The following is a 23777-nucleotide window of genomic DNA, read 5'->3' as shown; positions in this document are numbered from 1 at the left end:
ACACTAAAGAAAGGCATGTAGCTTTACAAATTTCTATTTCAGTTTTAGTATGATTATTTCATAACCTTCATTTTTGGGCTTCTGTCACAGCTATTCACCTGTAATTGAAAAAGTGTTTTGACTTGTTCTGGAGTTTTAGGGAAGAATTTCCCTTTTGGGGTAGGGGGTGGTAGGGGAGATTTTTCTGCAGTTTTTCTATGCTTCTGTAGAAATTAAGCTGTTCTCACTTTTTCTTGGACCATTATTCAAATAATTGTCTGCCCTCTGTTTAAAAAATTAAGTACTTTTTTTGTCTTTCTCTCAGTTTGTCTAGCTTCTGTTTCCAGTCACTGTGGCATTACTAAAAAGACAGGTTTTTTTTTATTTGATGTAACTTTTTGGGGAGTCTTTTCTAAAGCGTAGTTATTGAACTAACATAATCTCCAGAAACCGAGTTGTCAAGGTGAAAGATAGAATTTGCCTTTTTATTGTTTTATAGCTTATTGTTTATATCTGTAGTTACCACACATTTTTGTGTGCTGCAAACATAATCCAGGTGACAGCAGATACTGTATGGCTGATGAGGTATTGCTACTTGATAGAGATATTAGTTACCTTTCCACTGACGACTTATATTGCAAACTTTGCTGGAAATGTTTAATTTTTGTTGTTTGGGTTTTGGGGTTTTTTTTCCAAAGCAGAAGTAACAATTTTCAGACAAAGGTGTAGTGGGGCAGCTAGAAGCAGCAATTTAAGCTCCTGGTGGCAGAACTTACTCTACTTTTACCATAACATGTTAAGCTAAGAGACCTAAATTTGCTTTGCGTATTAAACAGCTTTTACAAGAACTAGTGCACTTCTATGTTTTTGCAATAATATGTTATGTTTCTTCTTACGAACGTGTTGGTATCTTGCTAATTCCCATCTTGTCCAGCCGACTGAAGCTGACTTCCTGAAGTCTGGTTTCATGGATACCTGCCTGGAAAAAAATCTGAGAGGCAGACAGCAATTTTGTGCGCAACAGATGTGGAGGGAGTTCTTTTTCCTTTGCCTAAATACCATGTTTCTTAATGGAGTTGTGCAGGTCCTTCCCTTTCATTGAAGGCTTTACTTGATTTCTTACAGGCTATGGCTCAAAGAAGCCTAAGATTTTTGAATGGGAACAGTTTGCCTTCATTCTTATGTATCTCTGGTCTTCTATACCATTTTATTGAAGGGAAGGAAGTATTTGCACCTGTAATGTTAATTTGTATCCACCTTCTGCTTTATTGGGAATGTTCCTTATAGCGTTGGCTCCTGTTGATCTAAATTGGTAGTTATAAGTATGTCTTTAAGATGTTAGTGCTTCCAAATGAGAAGCAGTGGATCTATATGTGCTGCCTGTGGAAGATCGCAGGGTAACCAAGAAAGCTGGGGGGACCTCAGAGGACTTTTACAGATGTAATTTGCAAGTGAGATTTGACTTTCATTTGTTTTGGGTGAGGATTTTTTATTTGTGATTTTTTTTTTTTTTAAATTTTTTCTCAAGTAGGTACTTGACATTTTGGGGGAGTAGGGCTTGCCTTGTATTTTTGGTAAATATGAGAAGTTTGAGAAGTCTAATGATGTGAGGTCGCTTCCCCCATGAGGTATTTCTTGGGGTAGGGTTATCCTGCTGCTTGTCAGGTTGGCTGCTCATCTCCACTTGCAGTTGTTACAGTAGCTGGGAACTCTAGACCTGTGAGGCACTTTCTAATGCCAAGTGCTGCAGTCGCTGTGGAATGCTGCTTCCATGGTGATAAACATCAGTCAGTTCTTTAACTATATGCTTTAAGTGTACTTGCATTCAACACATTTAATGCAGTTTTATTGAAAATGATGGTTTTAGGAAACTGTACTTAAGCTTTATTTAATCCTAGTGTGAGACACAATTGCTTGATTAATCCTTTAAACCTAAAGTATGCCATCTATTTTCTTATTTTCTACACATGAAAATATCAAGAATCTTCGTAACTCTTCAGATAGTTATACAATTTTTTAGTCTTTTTATGTAGGGTGTTCTGTTGTTGGCAGAATATGCCACTTGATATAGAAGCTTTGTAGTTCATAAAACTTGCCTACAGAGCATATTTTGCCCATTCATGCAGACGAACTTTTTTAATGAAAATAAGCTGCAAATATCCAGAGATCTCACTTGCTGTGAAATTAAATTATTTAATTTGACTTAGTAGCAGTTAACTCTTGCTACTGTTAAACATCTCTCTGGACTATTGTCAAATAGTACCTGTTTATGTGTAAATTTTATGGAAATACATTGTTGGTGATATTTTGGTCTATATTCTTCATCTTCCTTGAAGATGCTGCTCTCTAGTCTGATAGCTGTTCTTAAAGATCTAATATTAAATGGATACTAAATTGAAATAATAAACCCTTAATGTAATAAATTGAATATTGGATGTAAAGACTATTAACTGCAATAAATATCCTAGTGTAGTGAAATTAGTGTTGCAGTACGATGTTAGAAGTTTCAGTTTGGAGGAGAAGAAGGACCTCACTGAAACACGTGGTCTGGAAGGCATCTTCAATGTGAACTTTACATAATTTTAGGCATAAAATAGTGCCTTGAACAGATGTAATCCAGAACAGATCTGTGGATCCAACGCTCCTGCATCTAGTCAGTGGACAGAGAGGAGCTCTGATGTGAAGCTATGACTTGCCCTCAGTTTTAGGGAAGCCTGAGACTTGTAGATTCTTTGAATTACATGTGTACTGGATACTGACACTGCTCCTGCATGCTTATTGTCTATGAGTTGATTCCACAGATTTGCACTGCATTTTATTTTAGTTCAGTTTAGGAGATGTTTGAGGTGGTAAGGTTCGTTGCTGCAGTGGAAAAACAACACCTGGAAAAACTACTTGCCTGTGAAAACCCATTACTACTGTAATGCTACAGATTTGCACCTGGGGCTTCCTTCAGTGCTTATATAGATTTTAACAATATTGAGATGTCTGTGGGCTCTTGTATTGGTCATAGTGTGTTTTGAGATACATATATATATATATATATATATATATAAATGTGTGTATCAATATATATTGAGATACCAATAGTAAGTCAATTCAGTGACGTAAGTGCTTACTCTAGAAATTTGTCAGTAACAATGTTGAACAGCTGATGTTTGGAAAGAATGCAAGTATATGTACTTAACATCTGTAACCACACAGAATGTGATATGGGTGAAGTTTGCAGCTATATGTGAAATAACTCTTAAAAAGTCTGAAATGAAAGCAATAATCTGTAATGCCTTCAATAATCTGCCTTGAAGTTTCAAGATTTCCTTATTGAGATTTAAAATCTTTACTGAGCTAACTCAGTAGAAAGCTAAGAGTTTAAAAACATTTACTTTGTGAAAGACTGTGTACTTAACCTAAATTTGCAAAAGCTTTTTTGAGTATTGCAAGATACTGTGAAATAACGAGCTCTGTAGAATTGTATCATGCTGGCAGCAAGAACGCGTGATGAATAAAATGCTTTGTACTCAGGCTCATATGTCAGTTTGTATACTTTTCCTAGTCTAACAGTGTAATGAAAGTTCTTAAGTGAAGTGTCTTAATTCTGTCTACATTGACTTCTCTGCTTTAAACTTGAAGTACTGAACTGCAGTTTTCTGTTCTCTGGACTGCAAAACAAATGAACGTGATTAACTTAAAACTAGGTAGAGGGATCTTTTGTATACTTAAATTAAGAGCTAGATAAGTGTAGCACTATTGGCATTGGCCTGAAAGTTAGTTGTCAGTGTTCTTGCCTGAAACTAGTGAGTCGTATAGATCTGTTTGGCACTTCTTTCTCAGGTAAGCTTACAATTGTTCACCTACTTCTAAAAAAAAATTAATGTTGGGCCACAGGGGAAGGTCCTGTGTGTGTGTTTTTCCTTACTAATGAAGTGTGTTCTTGTCACAAAGCAGTAAAGGCTGCTGTGGGCCTACTTGGAGGGCTGAAAGGTGTGAATCATGCAAAGATAAGCCTTGTAATGAAGTTCTCTTGTTTATCACTTGCCTCGCTGGTACGGAGTTAAAGGCTATTTTTGATAGGATAATTCATTCCAGGAGCTAGCTTTATGCAAACCAAAAGCATAACTTTGTGGCTTCTACAAAAATGTTTACATTGGAAGGGAGCTGTTAAGATCATCTATTCTAACACCTTTGCTCAAGCAGAGTCACCTAGAGCAGGTCGCCCAGGACCATGTTCAGTCAGATTCTGAATATCTCCACAGATGGAGACTCTGCAACCTTTCTAAGCAACCTGTATTAGACCACCTTCACAGTAAAAACAGTGTTTTCTTGCATTCAGATGGAATCTCATGTTTTTAATTTCTGCCCATTGCCTCTTGTCCTGTCAGTAAACACCTTTGAGAAATGTCTGGCTCAATTTTCTTCGTTCCCTCTCATTTTATACATATGGCTAAGATTCTCCCCTCCAGCCTTCTCTTCCCCAGCCTGAACAATTCCAGCTTCCTCATCCTCATAGTATGAGATGCTTCAGTCTCTTAATCATTTTTATGGCCCTTTTCTGAATGCATTCCAGTACGCCCATGTTCATCTTGTCCTGGGGAGGCCAGAACTGGACACAGTACTGCAGGTGTGGACTCAGCAATAGAAGTAGAAGAGAACAATCACCTCCCTTGACCTGTCAGCAATCCTCTGCCTAACACAGCCCAAGATGCTGTTCACTGCCTTTGCTGTGAGGGCACGTTGCTGGCTCATGGTCAGTTGTTGTCTACCAGGACCCAAGTTTCTTCTTGGCAGAGCTGCTTTCCAGCTGGTGACACCCCTCTGCCTCGCCCCAGGTATATTTGTGCTTGGGTTGTTCCTCCCCATGTGCAATCTCCATGAGATTCTTCCCTGCCATTTTTTCCAGCCGCTTTAGGTCCCTCTGACAATTCAAAGATCTGATAATTTGAAAAGGAATTTCTAATTTTTTTTAATTGATGAGTGAGTTGATCTATTTCTTTTTATGCATGTTTGAAAATGGAAGATAAAAGGTAGCTTCTCCCTTGTGGCACTTAAATAGGCTCTCTCAATATTGATTGTTCACCACAGAGATCACTTACGTATGACAGAGCATTATGACAAATTACGATGAAAAGCAAGAGCAATGAGGTTTGTTGATTTAAAGTATGGAGGGGAGCTTTAGCACTGTAGAAACAATTAGGGAAATGGCTACAATGCAAGGAACTAAAATATGGATAGGTAGAGTTATAGATCTTAAGACCCGCTTTGGTCTCTCCAAAAAAGGAGAAGTAGCAACGACTAAACTTGGAAAACTGCCAGCTGGTCCAAGGAATGCAAATTTTGTATTCTGGTAATACCCATTAAGTTCTATTTTAGTTCTTTGAGAGCTAGTTAAATGGTAAAATAAACAAGTGTCTCAATAACAAAGTGTCAGGTTCATTTATTACATGTTATATATAATATACTTCTAGTAGGTGATACTATGTCATAATGTAATATACATGAAGTAAAAAAATCAAAATATAAAGATGCTGTAACTGTACCCTGACAACGTAGATCATAAATGAAGTAAAAAAATACAGTATCACTTATAAATATTGAGAGAATGTTTGTTTTACTCAATTGAATTTGCTTGTTGAGATTGTATTTTGAAATATTCTACCAGTCAAACTTTCTATAAAGTTGCATTAATATAAACTCATACATCTGAATAAAACCAGCATTATGTAATTATAGTGAGGTTAGAGATTAAGTAATGTAGTTAGAGTGAAGCAGTCCAGTACAGTCATGATAGGACTGACAGTTTGATGCACCAGAACTTAGAAATTGGTATAGACAGAAATACGGGAAAAAAAAATTAATGCGTGACTGCTTATGTCAAACTGAAGAAAACCAGAGCATTTTAGAGGAATCTAATGAAAAAAAGATAGCATAACAGCCTGAGAAATAGGGTGTGAATGGGTTGTGTAGTGAATGTGTATGTTAGTGATAAATTTTATGTTACCCCATTCTATATTTTTTTAAAAACTGAAGGGAAGGTAAAGGAAGAGGGTGTTGCAAAAATCTTTCAGTACATTGTTCATTAAGAAACTTAAAGGATTTTCAATACTGAAATCCTTCTTTGCAGCGCTCATGCTGAAGGTTTCTCTCAAGCTAAAGTGGTATTAGAAAAGTTTTTTGGACAGAATTACTCAGTAAGATTCCTGAGACTGCTTGATAATTTATACATCTGTTTTGTACCTGACTGTGTCTCATTAAGGCATGTAAGACTGTCTCTAAGCTTAGTTAACTACATTAGTGCTTAAAACTGTTTTGATCACAGTAGTAAGGAAGATGGTAAATATATAGCTGTATGCTGGACTTGCTCATATCGTCTTTCCTGAACACCCTTATTGTCATCTATGGAGGCAGTTTATGAGTCCAGACTGACCTCTGATTTCACTCCATGTATCTATTCTTTCGAAAATGTGGTGTAGAAGTGAATGAAACCAAACCAATGGATTATGTGGAAATGTTGATTTCATGTGGAAGAACTCCCTGCGCATTGCAATGGCTCCCTAGTATGCCTCTTCTTAATTTCAGGATAAAATGAGGTATTATAAATAGATTATGAAACTATTTATGATTTCATTGAAAGGACGTGATATAGAAAAAACTATATCAGATCATCAAACTGTGTGAAGGATGTTAGAATGGAAGTTTTTTTCCCTGTTTTTTTTAATCACTTTTGAAATACAGTTAGCATATAAGATGCAAGTGGAAGTCATATGTTTGCATTTATAACCAAATTTATTTTAGTGATCTAATTTAACTAATAACATAAAAGGAAAATATCTGTGTAGCCCTCAAAGCTAAGCAGAAAAATTGTTTTGTGGTGACAGAATATGGTAGAACTTAGCATTTGCTGAAAATACCTCTAAGCTACAATACGTGTTTCTAAGGAGTACAGGATGTGCTGTATTTAAAGAAGGTACAGAATAAAAATGTATGGAACCCATCCAAGTGGGGGAAAAAATCAATCACTGATTCATAGAAATGTTTAGGTTGGAAAAAGTCCTTTAAGATCATCAAGTCCAACCCGTAACCTGACACTGCCAAGTCCATCACTAAACCATGTCCCTAAGCACCCCATCTACATGTCTTTCTAGATCTCCAGGGATGGTGACTCAACCACTTCTCTGGGCAGCCTGTTCCAGTGCTTGACAACCCTTTGGGTGAAGTAGTATTTCCTGATGTCCAGCCTAAACCTCCTCTGGTGTAAGTTGAGGCCATTTCCTCTCATCCTATCACTTGTTACTTGGGAAAAGAGACCAATACCCACCTTGCTACAACCTCTTTTCAGGTGGTTGCAGGGGGTGATAAGGTCTCCCCTCAGCCTCCTTTTCTCCAGACTAAGCAGCCCTAGTTCCCTCAGCTGCCTGTCACGAGTCTCTGGACTTGTGCTCCAGACCATTCACCTTGATGTCTTTCTTGTAGGGAATGGCTCAAAACAGCATAGTATTCAAGGTGCAGCCTCACTAGTGCTGAGTACAGGGGGACAATCGCTTCCCTACTCCTGCTGGTCACGCTACTTCTTATACAAACTGGGATGATATTGGCCTCCATGGCCATGCTTGCTCATATTCAGCCAGCTATCGACCACCACCCTGAGGTCCTTATTTGCTAGGAAGCTTTCCAGCAACACTTCCCTAAGCCTAAACCCATGGTGACTGGACCTGATCACCTGGTTGTCTTGTATGTGCCGCATGATGACACTCAAGATGTCACACTTAGAGGCTTAATAGTTCCCCAGATCCATCTTCTGGCCCTTCTTGTAGATAGGTATCACATTTTCTGACTTCCAGTTGGTTGACACCTCCCCAGTTAGCCAGGACTGCTGATAAATGATCAAAAGTGGCTTGGTGACCACTTCCACCAGCTCCCTCAGTGCCCTTGAGTGGATTTCATCCAGCCCTACATACTTACCTGTGTCTTGGTGGTGTAGCAGGTTGCTAACCATTTCCCCTTGAATTATGGCGGCTTCATTCCACTCCCCATCCCTGTAAGGTGACTGTGTACCCAGAGAACAACTGGTTTTCCTGTTAAAGACTGAGGCAAGAAGACACTGGGTACCTCACACTTTTACTCGTTCTTTGTCACCGTGTTTCCCCCCACGTCCAATATCACAGAATCACCAGGGTGGAAAAGACCCACCGGATCATCGAGTCCAACCATTCCCATCAAACACTAAACCATGCCCCTCAGCACCTCCTCCACCCGTCCCTTAAACAACCCCAGGGAAGGTGACTCCACCACCTCCCTGGGCAGCCTGTTCCAGTGCCCAGTGACCCTTTTGGTGAAAAATTTTTTCCTAATGTCTAGCCTGAACCTGCCCTGGCGGAGCTTGAGGCCATTCCCTCTTGTCCTGTCCCCTGTCACTTTGGAGAAGAGGCCAGCACCCTCCTCTCCACAACTTCTTTTTAGGTAGTTCTAGAGAGCAATAAGGTCTCCCCTCAGCCTCTTCTCCTCCAGGCTAAACAACCCCAGCTCTCTCAGCCATTCCTCATAAGGCCTGTTCTCCAGCCCCCTAACCAGCTTCATTGCTCTTCTCTGGACTTGCTCCAGAGCCTCAACATCCTTCTTGTGGTGAGGGGCCCAGAACTGAACACAGTATTCAAGGAGCGGTCTCACCAGTGCCGAGTACAGAGGGAGGATAACCTCCCTGGACCTGCTGGTTGCACCGTTTCTGATATAGGATGGAGATTCTCCTTATCCCTCCTTTTGCTGCTAATATATTTGTAGAAACATTATTTTTTTTCTTTTATAGCAGTAGCCAGATTAAGTTCTAGTTGGCCTTCTAATTTTCTCCCTGCGTGACCTCACAACGTCTTTGTAGTCCTCCTGAGTTACCTATCCTTTCTTCCAAAGGTCATAAACTCTGCGCTTTTTTTCCTGAGTTCCAACCAAAGCTCTCTGTTCGGCCAAGTCAGACTTCTTGCCAGCTGCTTCATCTTCCATCACATGGGGACAGCCTGCTCTTGTGCCTTGAAGACTTCCTCCTCGAAGAATGCCCAGCCTTCTTGGACTCCTTTGCCCTTCAGGGCTGGTCCACTGGGACTCTGTCAATAAGTCTCCTAAATGGGCCAAAGTCTGCCCTCTGGAAGTCCCAGGTGGCAGTTCTGACCCCTCTCCTCATTTCTCCAAGAATCAAAAACTCTTGTCGTTTCATGACTGCTATACCCAAGATGACCTCCAACCATCATGTCATCCACAAGTCCTCTGTTCGTGAACAAAAGGTCCAGTGATTCTCTTTCTGTTGTTGGCTCACTTACTGGGTGTGTCAGAAAATTGTAATATCTGCCACACCCTCCAGGAATCTCCTAGATATAAAAATGAGGCCTTATTTTAACAAAGCATATTAAACTATTGGATGTATGGTTGCCTGTTATAATGATGTCTTATTGTCCTTTTACTTTAAGAGGAGGAGGGTGTGGCTACTGTAGGTCTTGAAGGGAAGGTGTTCTTTCCTTCTGTGTTAGGAAAAATGATGGCATATTGAAAGATTGAGTAAGATGGAAACAAGAAAGCTGAAGCAGGAGTTTTCTCTGCAGCTGTCAACAATAACAATCATGTCTCCTTTTATTCAGCCTTCACTCTTTTTTCTCCATGTCGTGATTGCTAAAACTCTGTAGTGTATTTCCATCTCTGTGACCCGTACCACTTTCCACTGGCATTGCCTCTCACTCTTGAGCTTGTGTGCCCTTCGTCTGTATTTGTTCACCAGTGATACCACTTAAAATAGCTGTGCTTCTGTGTTTCCTCTTTTACTGGGACATCTTGTAGTCTTCCCAAGTTCCTCTGGTTTAGCTAATGTAAGTGAAATAAAAAGATTATTTTGTGGTTTATGTTATACAGTAGATATCCCAAATATTTTATTTCCATTATTCACAGTTCTCTAAAATTACATTAAGCTTAGTCTTGTGTTTGCAGTTCATCATAAAGTAGTACCATGCTATTATTTTTCTCCAGAGACATACTTCAGCTGAAGTAATTAATGATTTTTAGAGTCAAGTATTTAGAAGTCTCTTACTTATTATTGGGCTGCCACTCAACCCCTACCTTTTTTTCAAATGAAAGTTTTGAACCAGGGTAGTTTCTTCTCTGGATACTGTAGCAAAGGCAAGCTGATTTTTTAAGAGCCTTTTAAATAAGCAACTCTTGGCATGCAGCTTCCTTAGATGTTGTTTGTGTGATTTTGCAGTGTGATTAGAATTGAACGTGAGACCAGTAGCTTGAATCTGTATTTCAAAGGGTTTTTTTGTTAAGTGTTTTGCTTGAAAGAATTTATATCTAAGATCTGAAAGGCAATATTTTCTTGATTAACTCTGAATGAAACTACAGAAATTTACTTTTGCCTGTTAAAAGTGAATTTGTGTAGTATTTTTCATCTTTATTTTAGGGCTTTTAAAAAGAAACACAACAAAATACCCAATGTGCCTGACAGACCAGTGAAACTGATGCTTTCTATACTACTTGTTTTTCTCGGTGTAGGCTTATATTTTAATATTTTGAAATAAAAGGTATGATACAAAAGGGAGATCAATGTTAAAATTTTGTAAATATTCCTATTTGTCGTACGTTGTTGTTTTCAGTATTTAGAATCTCCCCTTCTGTAAGGAGAAAGACTGCATTTTAGCCCTGAAATGGAGCAGGTAGTTGCACTGCCGCAGAGCAAACCAGAACTTTGAGAATTTTGTTAGGCTTCTGCTTAATATGTGGAAAAGTTTTCTGTGTTAGCTGTGACCCTGAACAGACTGATCAACTCAGCAGACCTGAAGGTTTCAGGGCAGAGTGGAGCCCAGACTTTGGCAATTCATCACCATCATTCATCTGTGGTTATAGATCCCTGGATGTGAAGTAGAAAGCTGGTAGATGTTCTTTGCCTGCTGCTTCTCACAGCATGGGGCTCAAGGCATAGAGCTACTGGCACACTTTTTACTGCTGTACGAACAGTTATTGGTGTTTCTGCATTGAGTTTACCAAAGAATTGAAATTCTACGTGTCTTGAGTCCAAATTTTTGGCCTCTTACTCCCTCATTTATTTTACTGACCCGTTAAACGTTTTTTCACTGCCACTTCCTTTCCTTTTTCATCATCAGTTTAAATCCAAAAATATGATACTTCTTCACTTAAGATGTGAAACCTGACTTTATTTAAATTGGTGTGAGATTACTGTGAAACATTTCTTCAGTCTTATAATTTTCATTGTAATATTTCTTAGTTCAAACTAAGCTATGCTATGGAGAGATAACTTAAAATTGGAATGTTTTTATGAAATTAACAAATTTAACAACATCCATCCTTTAATTCTGATTATCCTTGTAGTTTTACTTCTTTACCCCTTTTTTTCAAATTCTAGTATGATTTTACTGCTTATTCTCATGATAGCTGAAGTATTTTCTATCCTACATATTTTAAAATTGAGGACTGCAAGCCTATAAATAATTTTGATTTTGACAGCATTTGAATTTTTTATAGATTAAAATCTCCTATTGACTAAAAAAAATAGATTTGCATTTGAAGTGAGGGATCAAAGACTATTTTTTTAAATCTAGATCAAGTGTATTCTCTAATACATATTTCTGGGAAACCAGCTTTTAAATAGCCTAAACTCTAGCTTTTCTTCAAGCGTAGTTACTTGATGGATGTAGCAGTCAAAGACTGATGGATGAGCTTTCAGTCCTGTATCACATATTTTTGTAAAAGCCGAAAAGAGTCAAATTGGGTCTAATCAGATCTGTACTGATCAGATCAAAGATCTGTCTTGCCTAATATGTCACTCCCAGCAGGTCAATAACAGATAGCACAGACATGTAGGTAGGAATTGGACAAGTAAATAGCAGTACTTCCCTAGCATAGTTTGGTAACACCCATCAATTTGTATTTTATGACCTTCCTCTCTATGGTTGCAGTTGTCACTTAAACATTGTCTATTTGATAAACAGACTCCCTAGTGCTATTTGAGTCTTTGTGATATAATTCCCTAGAATACTTGATCATTTGATACCATATCTGTGGCTTTCAACTAAAGTATCTTGTTTAGTTTTTCTCTGAACAGATGAAATCCAGTAAAGAATCACGTATACATGTTGTAAAATTTAGACTTAAAGTCAGGAAATGGCACTTAGCAAGACCTTAAAACTCTCTTCTTCTTTGTTGTTCTTGTATTTTTCTAGGAATTTTTTGGGTGGATTTTGTTTTGTTTTTTCATAGGATGTATTCCATGGTAGTAATGCTGGATGGGCTTGTATCTATTTGTTCCAAGAATTAAGTTAGAATGCATAAAGCCAATATCTTGTTCATGAAAATTCCCTCTGGATTCAATGAATAAAAAGCAGAGGTGACACTTAGAATTAAATTACCATCATTGTCCTGTTTTCCGGCTGCCTCTTTATTTTCAAATGCCTTCTGTATGATATGTTGTGACTTTTTAACATTGATGAACTTCATTAGAACTGCTATTTGTTGTTTTCATATTTGGAAAAAAAAGATTTTTTTCATGTAAATGTGAAACTACTTACGGTAATGATTCATAGAAGTATATTTGTTTTGAGATGGATAGAAATTGAGTTTTGAAGAGTCCAATGGAAGTGGATGAGTAATGGCTGTTTCATGTAACTGCTAACTGAATCATTAAATAAATGTGAATTATTTCATCAGTATGGAAAATTGGTAGGGACAACTGGTTTGTCTCTTGTATCAGCATGTGTAATTATTTAATTTTCCAAACACTTAATTTTTTTTTTTCTTCTTTCCCAAGGATGGATTAGATGCTTTGGTATATGACTTGGATTTTCCTGCCTTAAGAAAAAACAAAAACATTGATAACTTCTTAAACAGGTGTAAGTATTTAATGTTCCAGTTACTAAATAACAGAAGACTACAACTATCAGCAGAAATGAAAAATAAAAGTGGTTCTAGCTTTTTGAAAGGCAGCTAGAAATTTGGGGGGCATTAATTTTTGGCTGTGAGTTGTTTTAACAGTCTGATTATTTATTTATTTTTCAATGACAACTGACAGCTGCTTATACAAACTAATCCCCAGCAACTGAATGTCGAAGCTTGTTGCCGCTGTAAATGGCATTGTTTTCAGTGACACAAAGCCTGTTAAGAGAAAGACCTGTTATCTTTGCTTTTGGCAACCCTCTGGATTCCCATAACTTGCTTTGTTATTTGGTCTACTAATATAGCATAAGCAATTACAATAAAATGACATAATGTGTAAACAGTGTCCAGAAACCTTATTAAAAATTTGTTCAATGACATACTGGAGCATGTGATTTGTAGACTTTTTTTTAGTATAAAAGCTCTCTTCATTTTCCTATGAAAATCTTATACTGTGTAGCTGCTGTATTTAGTTGTGCATGCAGCTGATGTGTCTGCAGGATTCTTCTCTGTATTTACTCTATTTTTCCACTACCATATTACCTACATATTCTACTCTGTAATAACATTTTAAATGAATGAAGTTCATTTTTTTGATAGAAGTCATAGTTCCATAATCTTCATAATTAAAAACAAACACACCAACACCAAACCAAAAAGACATGTAAGAGTTAACTCTTTTCTACAGGCTGCCAAACTGACAAATTTGGGGTATCATGGCAGAGGTGTTTGCTGATTCAGTATTTGCTTCCGTCTGTGAACTGAATGGGCAAGCCTTGAAATTAAGCTAATGTTACTAGATTTTTGCAGGCTTAAGCATCTCAATTAAGTGTTGTAATTAATGGCTTTTGTGGCACGCTTAAAGTAATCTGACTGAAATAATGTTTGTCTTTTCTTCATTGAAATGCATGTTTTTGTTTCTTTTTCCAAGGTGTTTTCAAATAGTTTACTTGGTACAACTGTAAGCAATGCTAGTGAATTTTATATTATTCCCCATTTGTGGGACTGTATGAGGCCACTAGATCTCGTTGATAGCTCACTTGCGTGTAAGCTAGGTACTGAAAGGCCTAAGTTCAAACGTTCTGTTTAACTTTTCACAGTTCAAACTATATTTGATATTGTACAGTGTGTTACATGCACACTTTGTATACTCAGTTACTTGCAGAGAAGGTGTGGTGAAACTCATGGAGAACAGAGAAGTTGTATTAGACAAAGGAAATACTCATTGCAACAGATAGCTTGAGCGTAGTTTTTATGAATAGTGAAATCATTGGTGAGTCTTGAAGAGCTTCCCTTTTGCATTTGGGGGTGAGTGAAGGAAAAAAAACCCTTATTTTTACTGTCTGATAATGAATATCTTGTAGGTATGGATTATATGTTGTGTGAGATGTGACCCGAAGTGATACCAAGGTGGAGAAAAGACCATATTATTTCACTTCAGATTGCCTTTAGAACACAAATATTGCTGTGTTTGCTGAGATATGGAAGCAAGCTGTGGATGTGGGAGTTGTGGCCTTAGAGGGAGCTGTGAAGTCTACTTTGTCTTGAATCTCTGATTTAAAAAAAAATAATGAATAGACACATAGGAATATTTTTATCTATTTTACTTATAATAGAAAACTGTTTAAAATATCTTTTTGTAGTATTAGCTGTCTGAACGGTTGGCACCATTGTTCTATAACTTTGAAATGAGTTTCTAGATTGCAAATAAAATGGGAGTTTGCTTCTTTTATTTTATGGACCAATTGCCCGATGAATCACTCCTTATTTCCTCTTACTTTTCTTTGGTTTACATTGGGTATTTGTGGAGCCTGCAAAATCTGCTTCAACTGCCTAAGCTTGCAGGGATTATTTTTGCTGATATAGAACCTCATTATTTTTTTGCCATACAGAATTAGAAGAAAAAAGAAATAGTGTTAAAGATGGTTGAGAGACCTGTTTTGTAGCAGGGACTCGGTTTACTTCAAGGCAGCATCTAAGCTTATACTCAAACTTCAGAGCAAGGTGGAGAATGCAGTCATTTTCCATGGGTGTTGCCCCTCCTTTTCATGCAGTGTAAGCTGGCTGGCTCCTGCGCTGTCAGTGGGAGATAAGGAGCTGCCTATTTAAATATGTTGTAGCCTGATAAACCTTGTTTAACAGATCTTAGTATATGGAGGTCAAATTTCCAACACTGTTCTTGATGTAACGCATTGTTGCATAAGATAATTAAGTGTTAATATGTCTCTCAAGCAACAAATTGTGATTTACAACTCCTCAAAAGCTTGATTTACATTGTTTAAAAATCTGTAGCTTAGATTGCTCTGCAGATATATTTTTCTTAATCCTGTTTTGGCCATAGGTGAGGCTTGTGATTGAAAACTATTTAAAGCCTTCACATTGTGCCTAGCTGTCTTTTGCACCAATGTCAATATTTTTCATTCAGAAGCAGAGGACCTACTGTTGTGGGATTACTAGGCAGTAAGTTAACAACAACTAGAAAATTGCTGTCATGAGAATTGCTGCATGTTAGTTTCGCGCTCCACTATCCACTTTCTCATGCTCCCTTATCAGTCAGTTTTCATCAGGGCCATAAGGCAGTGCTTACTTTTTTAAAGTTACTTATCCTTATGTGAAATAGCTTGTCGGCGTTTACAATTTTAATGTAATTTTCTGAAATCAGCTAGTGGGATGCTGCATTTTAAAGGCATGGCTTTGTCTTAGACAATAATGCCAAGGAGTATTCATTCAAACAAAGCTATGTTTGTTCCTTTTGTGGTAGTAAAATCTTAGTGAATTTTAATTGTACATATGCTGCTTTTGTCCTAGATAGTGGCCAATGTAGGTAGAAATCTAATGGTAGTTTTCTATTGTCTGACTAATTATTTTATTAAAATATAACTTAAAAGATTACATTTCTTCTCCTTACTCTTCCCCCACCCTTACTTCTTTCCAAACTTGGCTTTTAGGCCTAGAATAATATTTTTGAAAATAAAATATCATCACATAATTTATTTTATTAGGAGCGTATCTGTTTTAGTAGATGTTCCTTACTTTTGGAAATACTGAAGCATGAAGCTTTTCCATGTAATCTCAGGCCAATGTTGACCCACAGGGATTAAAATAGACTGTTTTAATCTTTGACCAAGTTTGGAATTAGAATATCTGCCCACTGGGAGTTTGTAAATTGCTGTAGTTTATAGATTGACAGGTTTATATAAATAATGGCAATGATTCCCACTGCATGTTTTAAATAAAAATCTACTTTTTTGAGTATTAGCAATAATGAAGGTACAGAAAAGTGGAAGCTTATTTTTTTAAGTAGTCGTTTTATGTGTCTCATATGTATACTTCATGATATTTTCTCAGATGTGTTGCGTATTTATGCAGAAATAATCTTTTTATACTGATAAGCTTGAAAGCAAGATGATGTTCTCTGTAGAATTTTTTCATAGCTTTTTTCTGCAGATAATAATTTTAAAATAAATTCCTAAATTAAGATCTCTAGTATTTAGATTGTACAGTAGAGTCATTGCATTATGCTTATGTCATGTTTTGGTTACTGTCGTAATGAGGATGAGGTTATACATTCTGCAGAGAAGCTTCCATTAGGAAGGTGGGTTCAAAAGGAGGTCCCCTCTTTAAGCAGTATGTCTTCTAATAGCTATGAGAAAATGAAATGAGATTAATGGGTTTGATTAAATTGATTATATATGAAATGTGAATTTTCTTTTGTTTAGATAAAGACACAGTAAATAAAATAAGAGATCTGCGCATGAAAGCTGAAGATTATGAAGTGGTGAAGGTGATTGGTAGAGGGGCATTTGGGGAGGTTCAGTTGGTAAGTTACTTTTCTATTTGTACATTTGAACGTATTCTGTAGTATTTGCACTTGCGTATTTCTGAATACAGTGTTGAGAAGATGCAGTCTTATAGCTCAGTGAAATTTTATTTCTTTTTATCCCATGGAAATGTTCTTGAAAATCTCATATTTTCATACTCTCTAAGTGCACAAATACTTGTTTTGCATTGTAGTCATGCTTCTTTATTAAAATAAAATGGAATTTATATTCCTTCTTGTCAAGAAAATTAGCTTTTGCCACCTTATGCATGGACATTTGAACAAATTTTCAGGACTACATTTTCTGTGAGTTTGAGGCCTACATCAGATTTTTGTGGACATAGTTCTCATAGATGAAAGATGTTGTCGGTTGTTTGTGATATATTAGTAACCAGATTTGTTCATCCTGCTTTGTTGAATTGAGAACTGGTGGGAGAAACTGGAAATGTGGCAGGAGGTCCACATTTCTGCTGATGAACTCTGGAAAATGCTTATAGTTTTATCTTTCTGTGTTTAACAAATGCCAATGTTTATCCTTCTAGAGACACATAGCTACAAATCACAAAGCAACTGTTATGCCTGTGGACTCCTGTGTTGAATAGTTCTGCTAAGTATTTTAAGAACAATGTATATATGGTCAGATAATGGAATGTGATGTAGACCCATGGTACATAATTCCTTATAAAAATGTGAAGAGTTTTGTAAAACTGGTTAAATAGCGAAGCAGGAAAAGTGATGTGTTGAGTGGTTTTCTTAATATGTTAATGTGGTAGACTAATGTGTATTGTACGTCATATTTGTCCTCATAGGTAAGGCATAAATCCTCAAGGAGAGTGTATGCTATGAAACTTTTAAGCAAATTTGAGATGATAAAAAGATCAGATTCTGCATTCTTCTGGGAAGAAAGGGATATTATGGCTTTTGCTAACAGTCCCTGGGTTGTTCAGGTATAGTGATATTATTTTTTAAATACTGTCATTATAGAATAGTTTTGTTACAACACTGCATGACTTGGAATTACATGTTTTCATTTTTAGCTTTTCAAAGTCCCTTTTTTGGTTGTATAGGTCTCTTAGGGAAATACATTCTTAATGAATTAGGATAGCAGATACTGCACTTGCTTTGAAGCTTTATTTTGTCATAACATTTATAAGATAGGATATTCTATTTATTATTAAAACTCCTTGCCAGATATATACTGGTGAGCCTGCTCTGTAGTAGTTCTTTGAGGCACCCAACATACCAGAAAGATATGCTTAAGACACAGCTTCTGTAAATTCTAATTTCTGTGCATATATTTCACTGAAAATTTCGCCCTCTCTGGTTATTTTTTTCTCGTTTCAGTGTTATCACTGACCATTTTTTTTTTGAGGGGCATTGCTACCTTTGAAGTTTATATGGAGAGTGTGCTGTGTGTGTGCAGGTTAACTTATTCACTTAAACTCTTCTTACCCTTAAGCATCTAAATTCTTCTTTTAGGTTAGAATTAAGTAATATCATTCAAAATTTACCTAGATTGAATAGGTAACTGTATTACTGTCTGTCTAAGAGTGCTTGTCCAGAATAGTACTTTAATGATTTTCAAAATGTTTTAAGTTAGAAAACTTAAATCTACTTGCACTGCTCATGTTGAACAGAGCATTGGCAACTGCAATGGAAATATTTTTAGTTAGTTGTTTAAAATTTAAGCTCACTTTCTAAACAATAAATACATTGACAATAGAATAATAAATATTTAGTTGTAGCACAAAGCGAATTGGGCAGATGTTTGCAATACAGTGGTTTCATGTTTATGTATTTGTCAACTAGCATCCTGGTGAATAAGGAAGCATTTTATCCTCTTATGCAATGAGTATTTGAAATTATCTCAAAATTTATTACACCCCTTCCACTAATCTTAATTTATAACCGAGACTCTACTCCTTCCATTGTGATTTAAAGGGGCGGAAGATCTGGCTGAAGTTTACTCTAGAGATTAATTCCTTTTTAGGAGGTCTGCTGGATGATGCAAAGTTGTTGCAGTAGTTGAAGCAATTCTTTTAGTCTGTAAATCAGTTTGTACGTAATTTCCTTTGATTTGCAGTATGCAAAAGATTAAAGATTACTGGAACATTCTGTGACTTGGTTTTTGTTTATTTCTTTTTACAGTTATTTTATGCATTCCAAGATGACCGTTACCTTTACATGGTGATGGAATACATGCCTGGTGGGGACCTTGTGAATTTAATGAGCAACTATGATGTTCCAGAGAAATGGGCAAGATTTTATACTGCTGAAGTTGTACTTGCATTAGATGCAATTCACTCAATGGGTTTCATACACAGGTGAAAAAGAAGTGTTGTTACATAGTGTTGTTTTGTTCCTGATGCTGCTGGAATGACTTCGGTTTTCTTTTTTTATACTTCAACTTTTATCTGTTGTCTGCTTTCAGCTGTGTTATATAGGAGCAGAAGAACAATTTTTTCAATAGAAAATACAGTAAGAGTTTGCAGAAGACATAGTATATGAATGCTTAATTTGCAATTTAGCCAGAAGATCAGTGTTAACATAGGCTTCTGAAAAAAACCGAAAGCAAATTAAAACAAACTATAAATCCATTGCTTGAGTAGGATCCAGGCCATCATAAATTATGTAACTATACTGCATCTAATGGATAAATTGTCTGGCTGAATCATCCATTTGTACATGTGTATTGCAAGCTTTAGACAGCAGGCTTTAGAATTTGCCAGTGTCAAGTTTTTTTTTCCTGAAAATGTAGATTATTTTGTCACCAGCAGATTTTTTTTTTTAATTTGTGTTCCACTGGAGTTAGTCTGTTCAAATCTGAGGAATGAAAGGAAACTGATGAAAACGTGGGCCTACTCCTTAGTGGATCAGGGACCTAGTGAGAAAAGGTGTGAAAAAGGACATGGAAATGACTGAAACTGCTGCCTTTCCCTCAGCTTTTGTTGATAAGTGCAGCTCTCAGCCCTCCCAGGGTCCTGTGCGGAGTGGTGGAGCTTGGGGAAGTGAAGCATTGCTGTGGCAGAGGAAGATCAAGCTGAGTCCCAGTTATGCAGACTGGAAATACACATGTCTAAGGTGCTAGGTGGGTCATGAATGATCTGGCCATCATCCTCATGGTACTGCTCTCTGTCACCTTTGAAAGTTTGTGGCAGTTGGGAGATTCCCTATGATTGCAAAGAATCAAATGGCACACTGTCTTGCCACAAGGAGGGGAGGATGAGAGGAGCTGCAGGCTGGTCCTGATCAGCCTAAGGGCATTCTTTGGGAATCTTATGGAGCAAATTCTCAGGAAACTATTTCCAAGCACCTGGATTGGAAAGTGGTTTGGAGCAGTCTGCATGGATTTACTAAGGGCAAAGAATGCCTTAGCAAACAATGACTTCAATGAGATGACAGTCTCCACTGATGAGAGAAATGTGTGTTGTTTGTTTGTAATTTAGCAAGGCATTTTGTGTAGTCATATTAGAATGGTTGTGCTCAGTAGTACAACATCCAGCCAACAGTCAGCCACCAGTGATCTTCACAGCACTGATACTGAGGTCAGCTCTGTGTTTTCATTCACAGCATGAACAGTGATCAGGTGAGACAGAAAGCTTCAGTCATCAGCTGCCCAATGGGACTTTATAGAAAAGGTGGAGCCAGACTTGGAGGTTGCACACCAAAAAGATGAAAGACAATGGATGACACAAGTTGCAGCAAGGGAATATCTAACTCTTCATTAGGAATTATTTTTTCACTGTGAGGGTGGTCAAATAGCAGAAGAGAATCCTAGAGAGGTTGGGGAATCTCTGTCTTTGAAAAAAAATTAAAAATTTGACTGGATTTGACCCTGAGAAACCTAATATAGCTTTGAAGTTGAATCTAAGTTTGTTAGCTGTACTTTGATCAAGCAGTTGAACCAAGGGTGTTAACAAAAAAAACCCTCCCAACTAATATTATTCTATTTCTACGGCATTTCTTTTCACAGGTATGGCCAGAATTTTCCTTAGATGTCCCAGAAATAAACTTTCTTCAGAAATCCATGTTCCACTTTCTTAATAGTTGTTTCAAGCTACAATATTAATTTGCGTCAGTATATGTAATAATATTAGATGTGCTGAACTTTATCAGTTGCTTCATGAAAACTTCTTTCCTATAACAGAAGTAATTTGTGGAAAAGGACATAAGGCAATAGTTTTGAGCCACGGAAAAATATTTGTTCACGTTAATATAATTTTGAAAATGACGTCCATTTGTTCCCTTAAAATAGAAGTGGTACAGAGAAGAAGTTATGTTTTCAAGGCAAACTCAGAACCAGAATGGATTTTTTTTTTCTGTAGCTGGATCCTAGCAGAGAGATACTTCAGCGAGCGAGTGTGTTTTAGAAAGTTGAAGTTCAAGATTAATCTCTACAGATGTGTTAAATTTGGTGACCTAAGACTGTTTTCCCACATCCATTATCATTTTTTTAAATGTTGTGTTTCAGCTGTCTGTGTTGGATGTGACATGTGGACAAAGCAGAAAAAATTGAGTAAATAGTGATGCTTTCATGTTGGTGCTTTTCCTTGCAATGCTGCATCTGAAAAATAGTTTACTTTTGACTATTCTCGTAAACTGAATTAATTTATGTGCTTTTAAACAGATATTTTTTTTTCTCCTTTCAGAGATGTGAAGCCTGATAATATGCTGCTAGATAAAGCTGGTCATTTAAAACTAGCAGATTTTGGTACTTGTATGAAGATGAACAAGGTAAACACGTTTTTAATTTTGCTTTTCTGTTTGTGAAAGGAAAACATGCTTAAAAGTGAAAAAAAAATATACTGAGAGCATTTTAGCTAGATGAGAAGAGTCGAAAGTTCCACTCTATTCCCATTATTGTTCTTTATGCATCTTATTCAATGCCAATGCAGAATGCAGAAATGGTTCTTGAAGTGGGGACTGCATCAACTTCTTTTACATAGTGCGTCAGTAATGAAAGAATCAAACTGATGTGTATGTCACTGAATCCCAACTGTATTTATTAGCCATATGCTGATGTAGCGAAATGGCAAGTCTGGAGGAAACAGGTTAAAGAATGTAATAGAATTTATTTTAAAAAATATGTCCCGAGGTCACTAAAAAAAAATGTTTACAACCGTGAAGCACTCTTATTCCCTACACTAAACTCTGATTGGTTTGTGTCAGCGTGGACACCTATATGAGGAAAACACTATGAAATATGTGGTACCTAACAGAGCATGTGCAATATGTATATTGTGTTCTCAACATATTCTAGTAGCTTTCAATAAATCACTGTGTTTTGCTGCTTTGCCATAAACAAAAGGCACCAATGAAAAACAAGTACTGTTACGCATACAAATTGAAGGAGTTGCCTCAAGTCATTAGCAATCCTCTTCAGTGGAACAGCTGACACAAAATTTGCCTTTATTTTGACTTAATACAGATTTATCCTTGCCTGGCTTGTGGTTTTAACGGCGAGGAATTTGGAAACATAAAGAAACATTACCCTAGCGTTTCAGCTGTGATAGCCAGAAATTAAAAGAAAAAAAAATTGCAACGCTTTGCTGTATATTAGCATTACAGAAATAAACTTGCATCAACAACGCTTTATATTTTGTGCTGTTTTGAACAAAGCTGACTGGATAGTCTTGAGCCTAGTCATGGGTACCACTAGTTTTTTGAAAGAGAAAGGTTATTCTGTGGGAGAGAAAGCTGTTCAGCATGGGACGTTAATTTAGGTGCATTCTGGATGTTCTCCATATGCAACACAGGATTTATGTTTGTTATATTTACTTAGTTGTGTATTTTTATGCAAGGTTTTCTACTGATCCGTTTCTAGGAATGGCTTAGGATTATTTCAGAAATGCCTGAATGGCACTGGAAAGTGGCGTGTGGCTGCAGCTTCAGCATTCTAGATGCCAGCTCCAGTGTGACTGATCTGTTCTGCAGGCCCTTTCTCAGGGACATGAGAAGTATCAAAAGTTTTCGTCATCTGTTACCTGTTTTGAAGCCTGTCTACTTAAGAGTTTCAAGGCCTCATCTACATTTAGACTTCCTGGCATTAAGTATATTGGGTCAGAGGTGAAAAACTTGCACTTTATCTGATCCTGTCATCAAAATTCCTGATGTCGACCCATTTATGCTAACAGAGGAACTTCCCCTATTTATGGTATATTTTGGCAGTATATGACATATACTGGCAGAATTGGGAGAGGCCGTGCAGTGTTTACAGTACTGAGATGCAATTCTGATTACTTTTTGGACCTTAAGCTGGGATTTTTAAACTAACTTTTGCTGTGTTAGACAAATCTAATGCTTTGTCCTGGACTTGGTAGCTTAGAATTTAAAAATGTTAAAATGTCCATTCAAAAAAGGACATCTGTTCATCAACGAAACTTGGTGTTTATCTATTGATATTGCTTAGGCTGCATAAACTCTTGGAAATCTTTGCAATTTTGGGTCTTATATTTGGGCCTGGCTGTTTTCATCCTGTTTTTAGGAAGGCATGGTACGATGTGATACAGCTGTGGGAACACCAGACTATATTTCTCCTGAAGTATTGAAGTCCCAGGGTGGTGATGGTTATTATGGGCGAGAATGCGACTGGTGGTCAGTTGGAGTCTTTTTGTACGAGATGCTTGTAGGTGAGTTGTAGGATGATCAGAATTGACTGTATTGCTTAACTGGACTCTTATTTTAAAATCGCTGTTGTTTTTAACTGCTCAGTTTATTACTCTTCTGCCATAAGCTGTGGTTTACTGATCATGTTTTTTACAGAATATGTTTTAGAAATACGCTGGCAGAGTTCTCAAACATTTGTCCTTGCCACTTGTTCACTTAGTTGCTTGTATTGTTGTGTATGTAGTTCAAATATTGTAAATCAGTTCTACTGTACTTTTCATCTATTTTTTAATTTTTGCATTGCTGCTTTTTCAGGTGATACACCATTTTATGCAGATTCTTTGGTTGGAACGTACAGTAAGATCATGAACCATAAGAATTCCCTTACTTTCCCTGATGACAATGATATATCTAAAGAGGCAAAAAACCTTATTTGTGCCTTTTTAACTGATAGGTA

At 37.0% G+C, this 23777-nt stretch overlaps 1 protein-coding gene across 3 annotated transcripts in view; it reads left to right on the top strand.

The window, feature by feature from the left end:
* ROCK1 (Rho associated coiled-coil containing protein kinase 1) overlaps nt 1–23777 on the top strand; it is a 96251-nt gene that overhangs the window by 20810 nt on the left and 51664 nt on the right. For all 3 annotated transcript variants that reach the window (XM_069853953.1, XM_069853955.1, XM_069853954.1), the window contains exons 2-8: nt 12770–12851; nt 16614–16714; nt 17524–17661; nt 18863–19038; nt 21364–21448; nt 23199–23343; nt 23636–23774. In XM_069853953.1, coding sequence (XP_069710054.1) covers nt 12770–12851; nt 16614–16714; nt 17524–17661; nt 18863–19038; nt 21364–21448; nt 23199–23343; nt 23636–23774 — 866 coding nt within the window. The remainder of the gene's footprint in view (nt 1–12769; nt 12852–16613; nt 16715–17523; nt 17662–18862; nt 19039–21363; nt 21449–23198; nt 23344–23635; nt 23775–23777) is intronic.

Source organism: Phaenicophaeus curvirostris, chromosome 3, assembly GCF_032191515.1.
Source record: "Phaenicophaeus curvirostris isolate KB17595 chromosome 3, BPBGC_Pcur_1.0, whole genome shotgun sequence".
Taxonomy (NCBI): Eukaryota; Metazoa; Chordata; class Aves; order Cuculiformes; family Cuculidae; genus Phaenicophaeus; species Phaenicophaeus curvirostris.
Note: the sequence above shows the minus strand (reverse complement) of the source record. Positions and strands in the feature narration are given on the sequence as shown.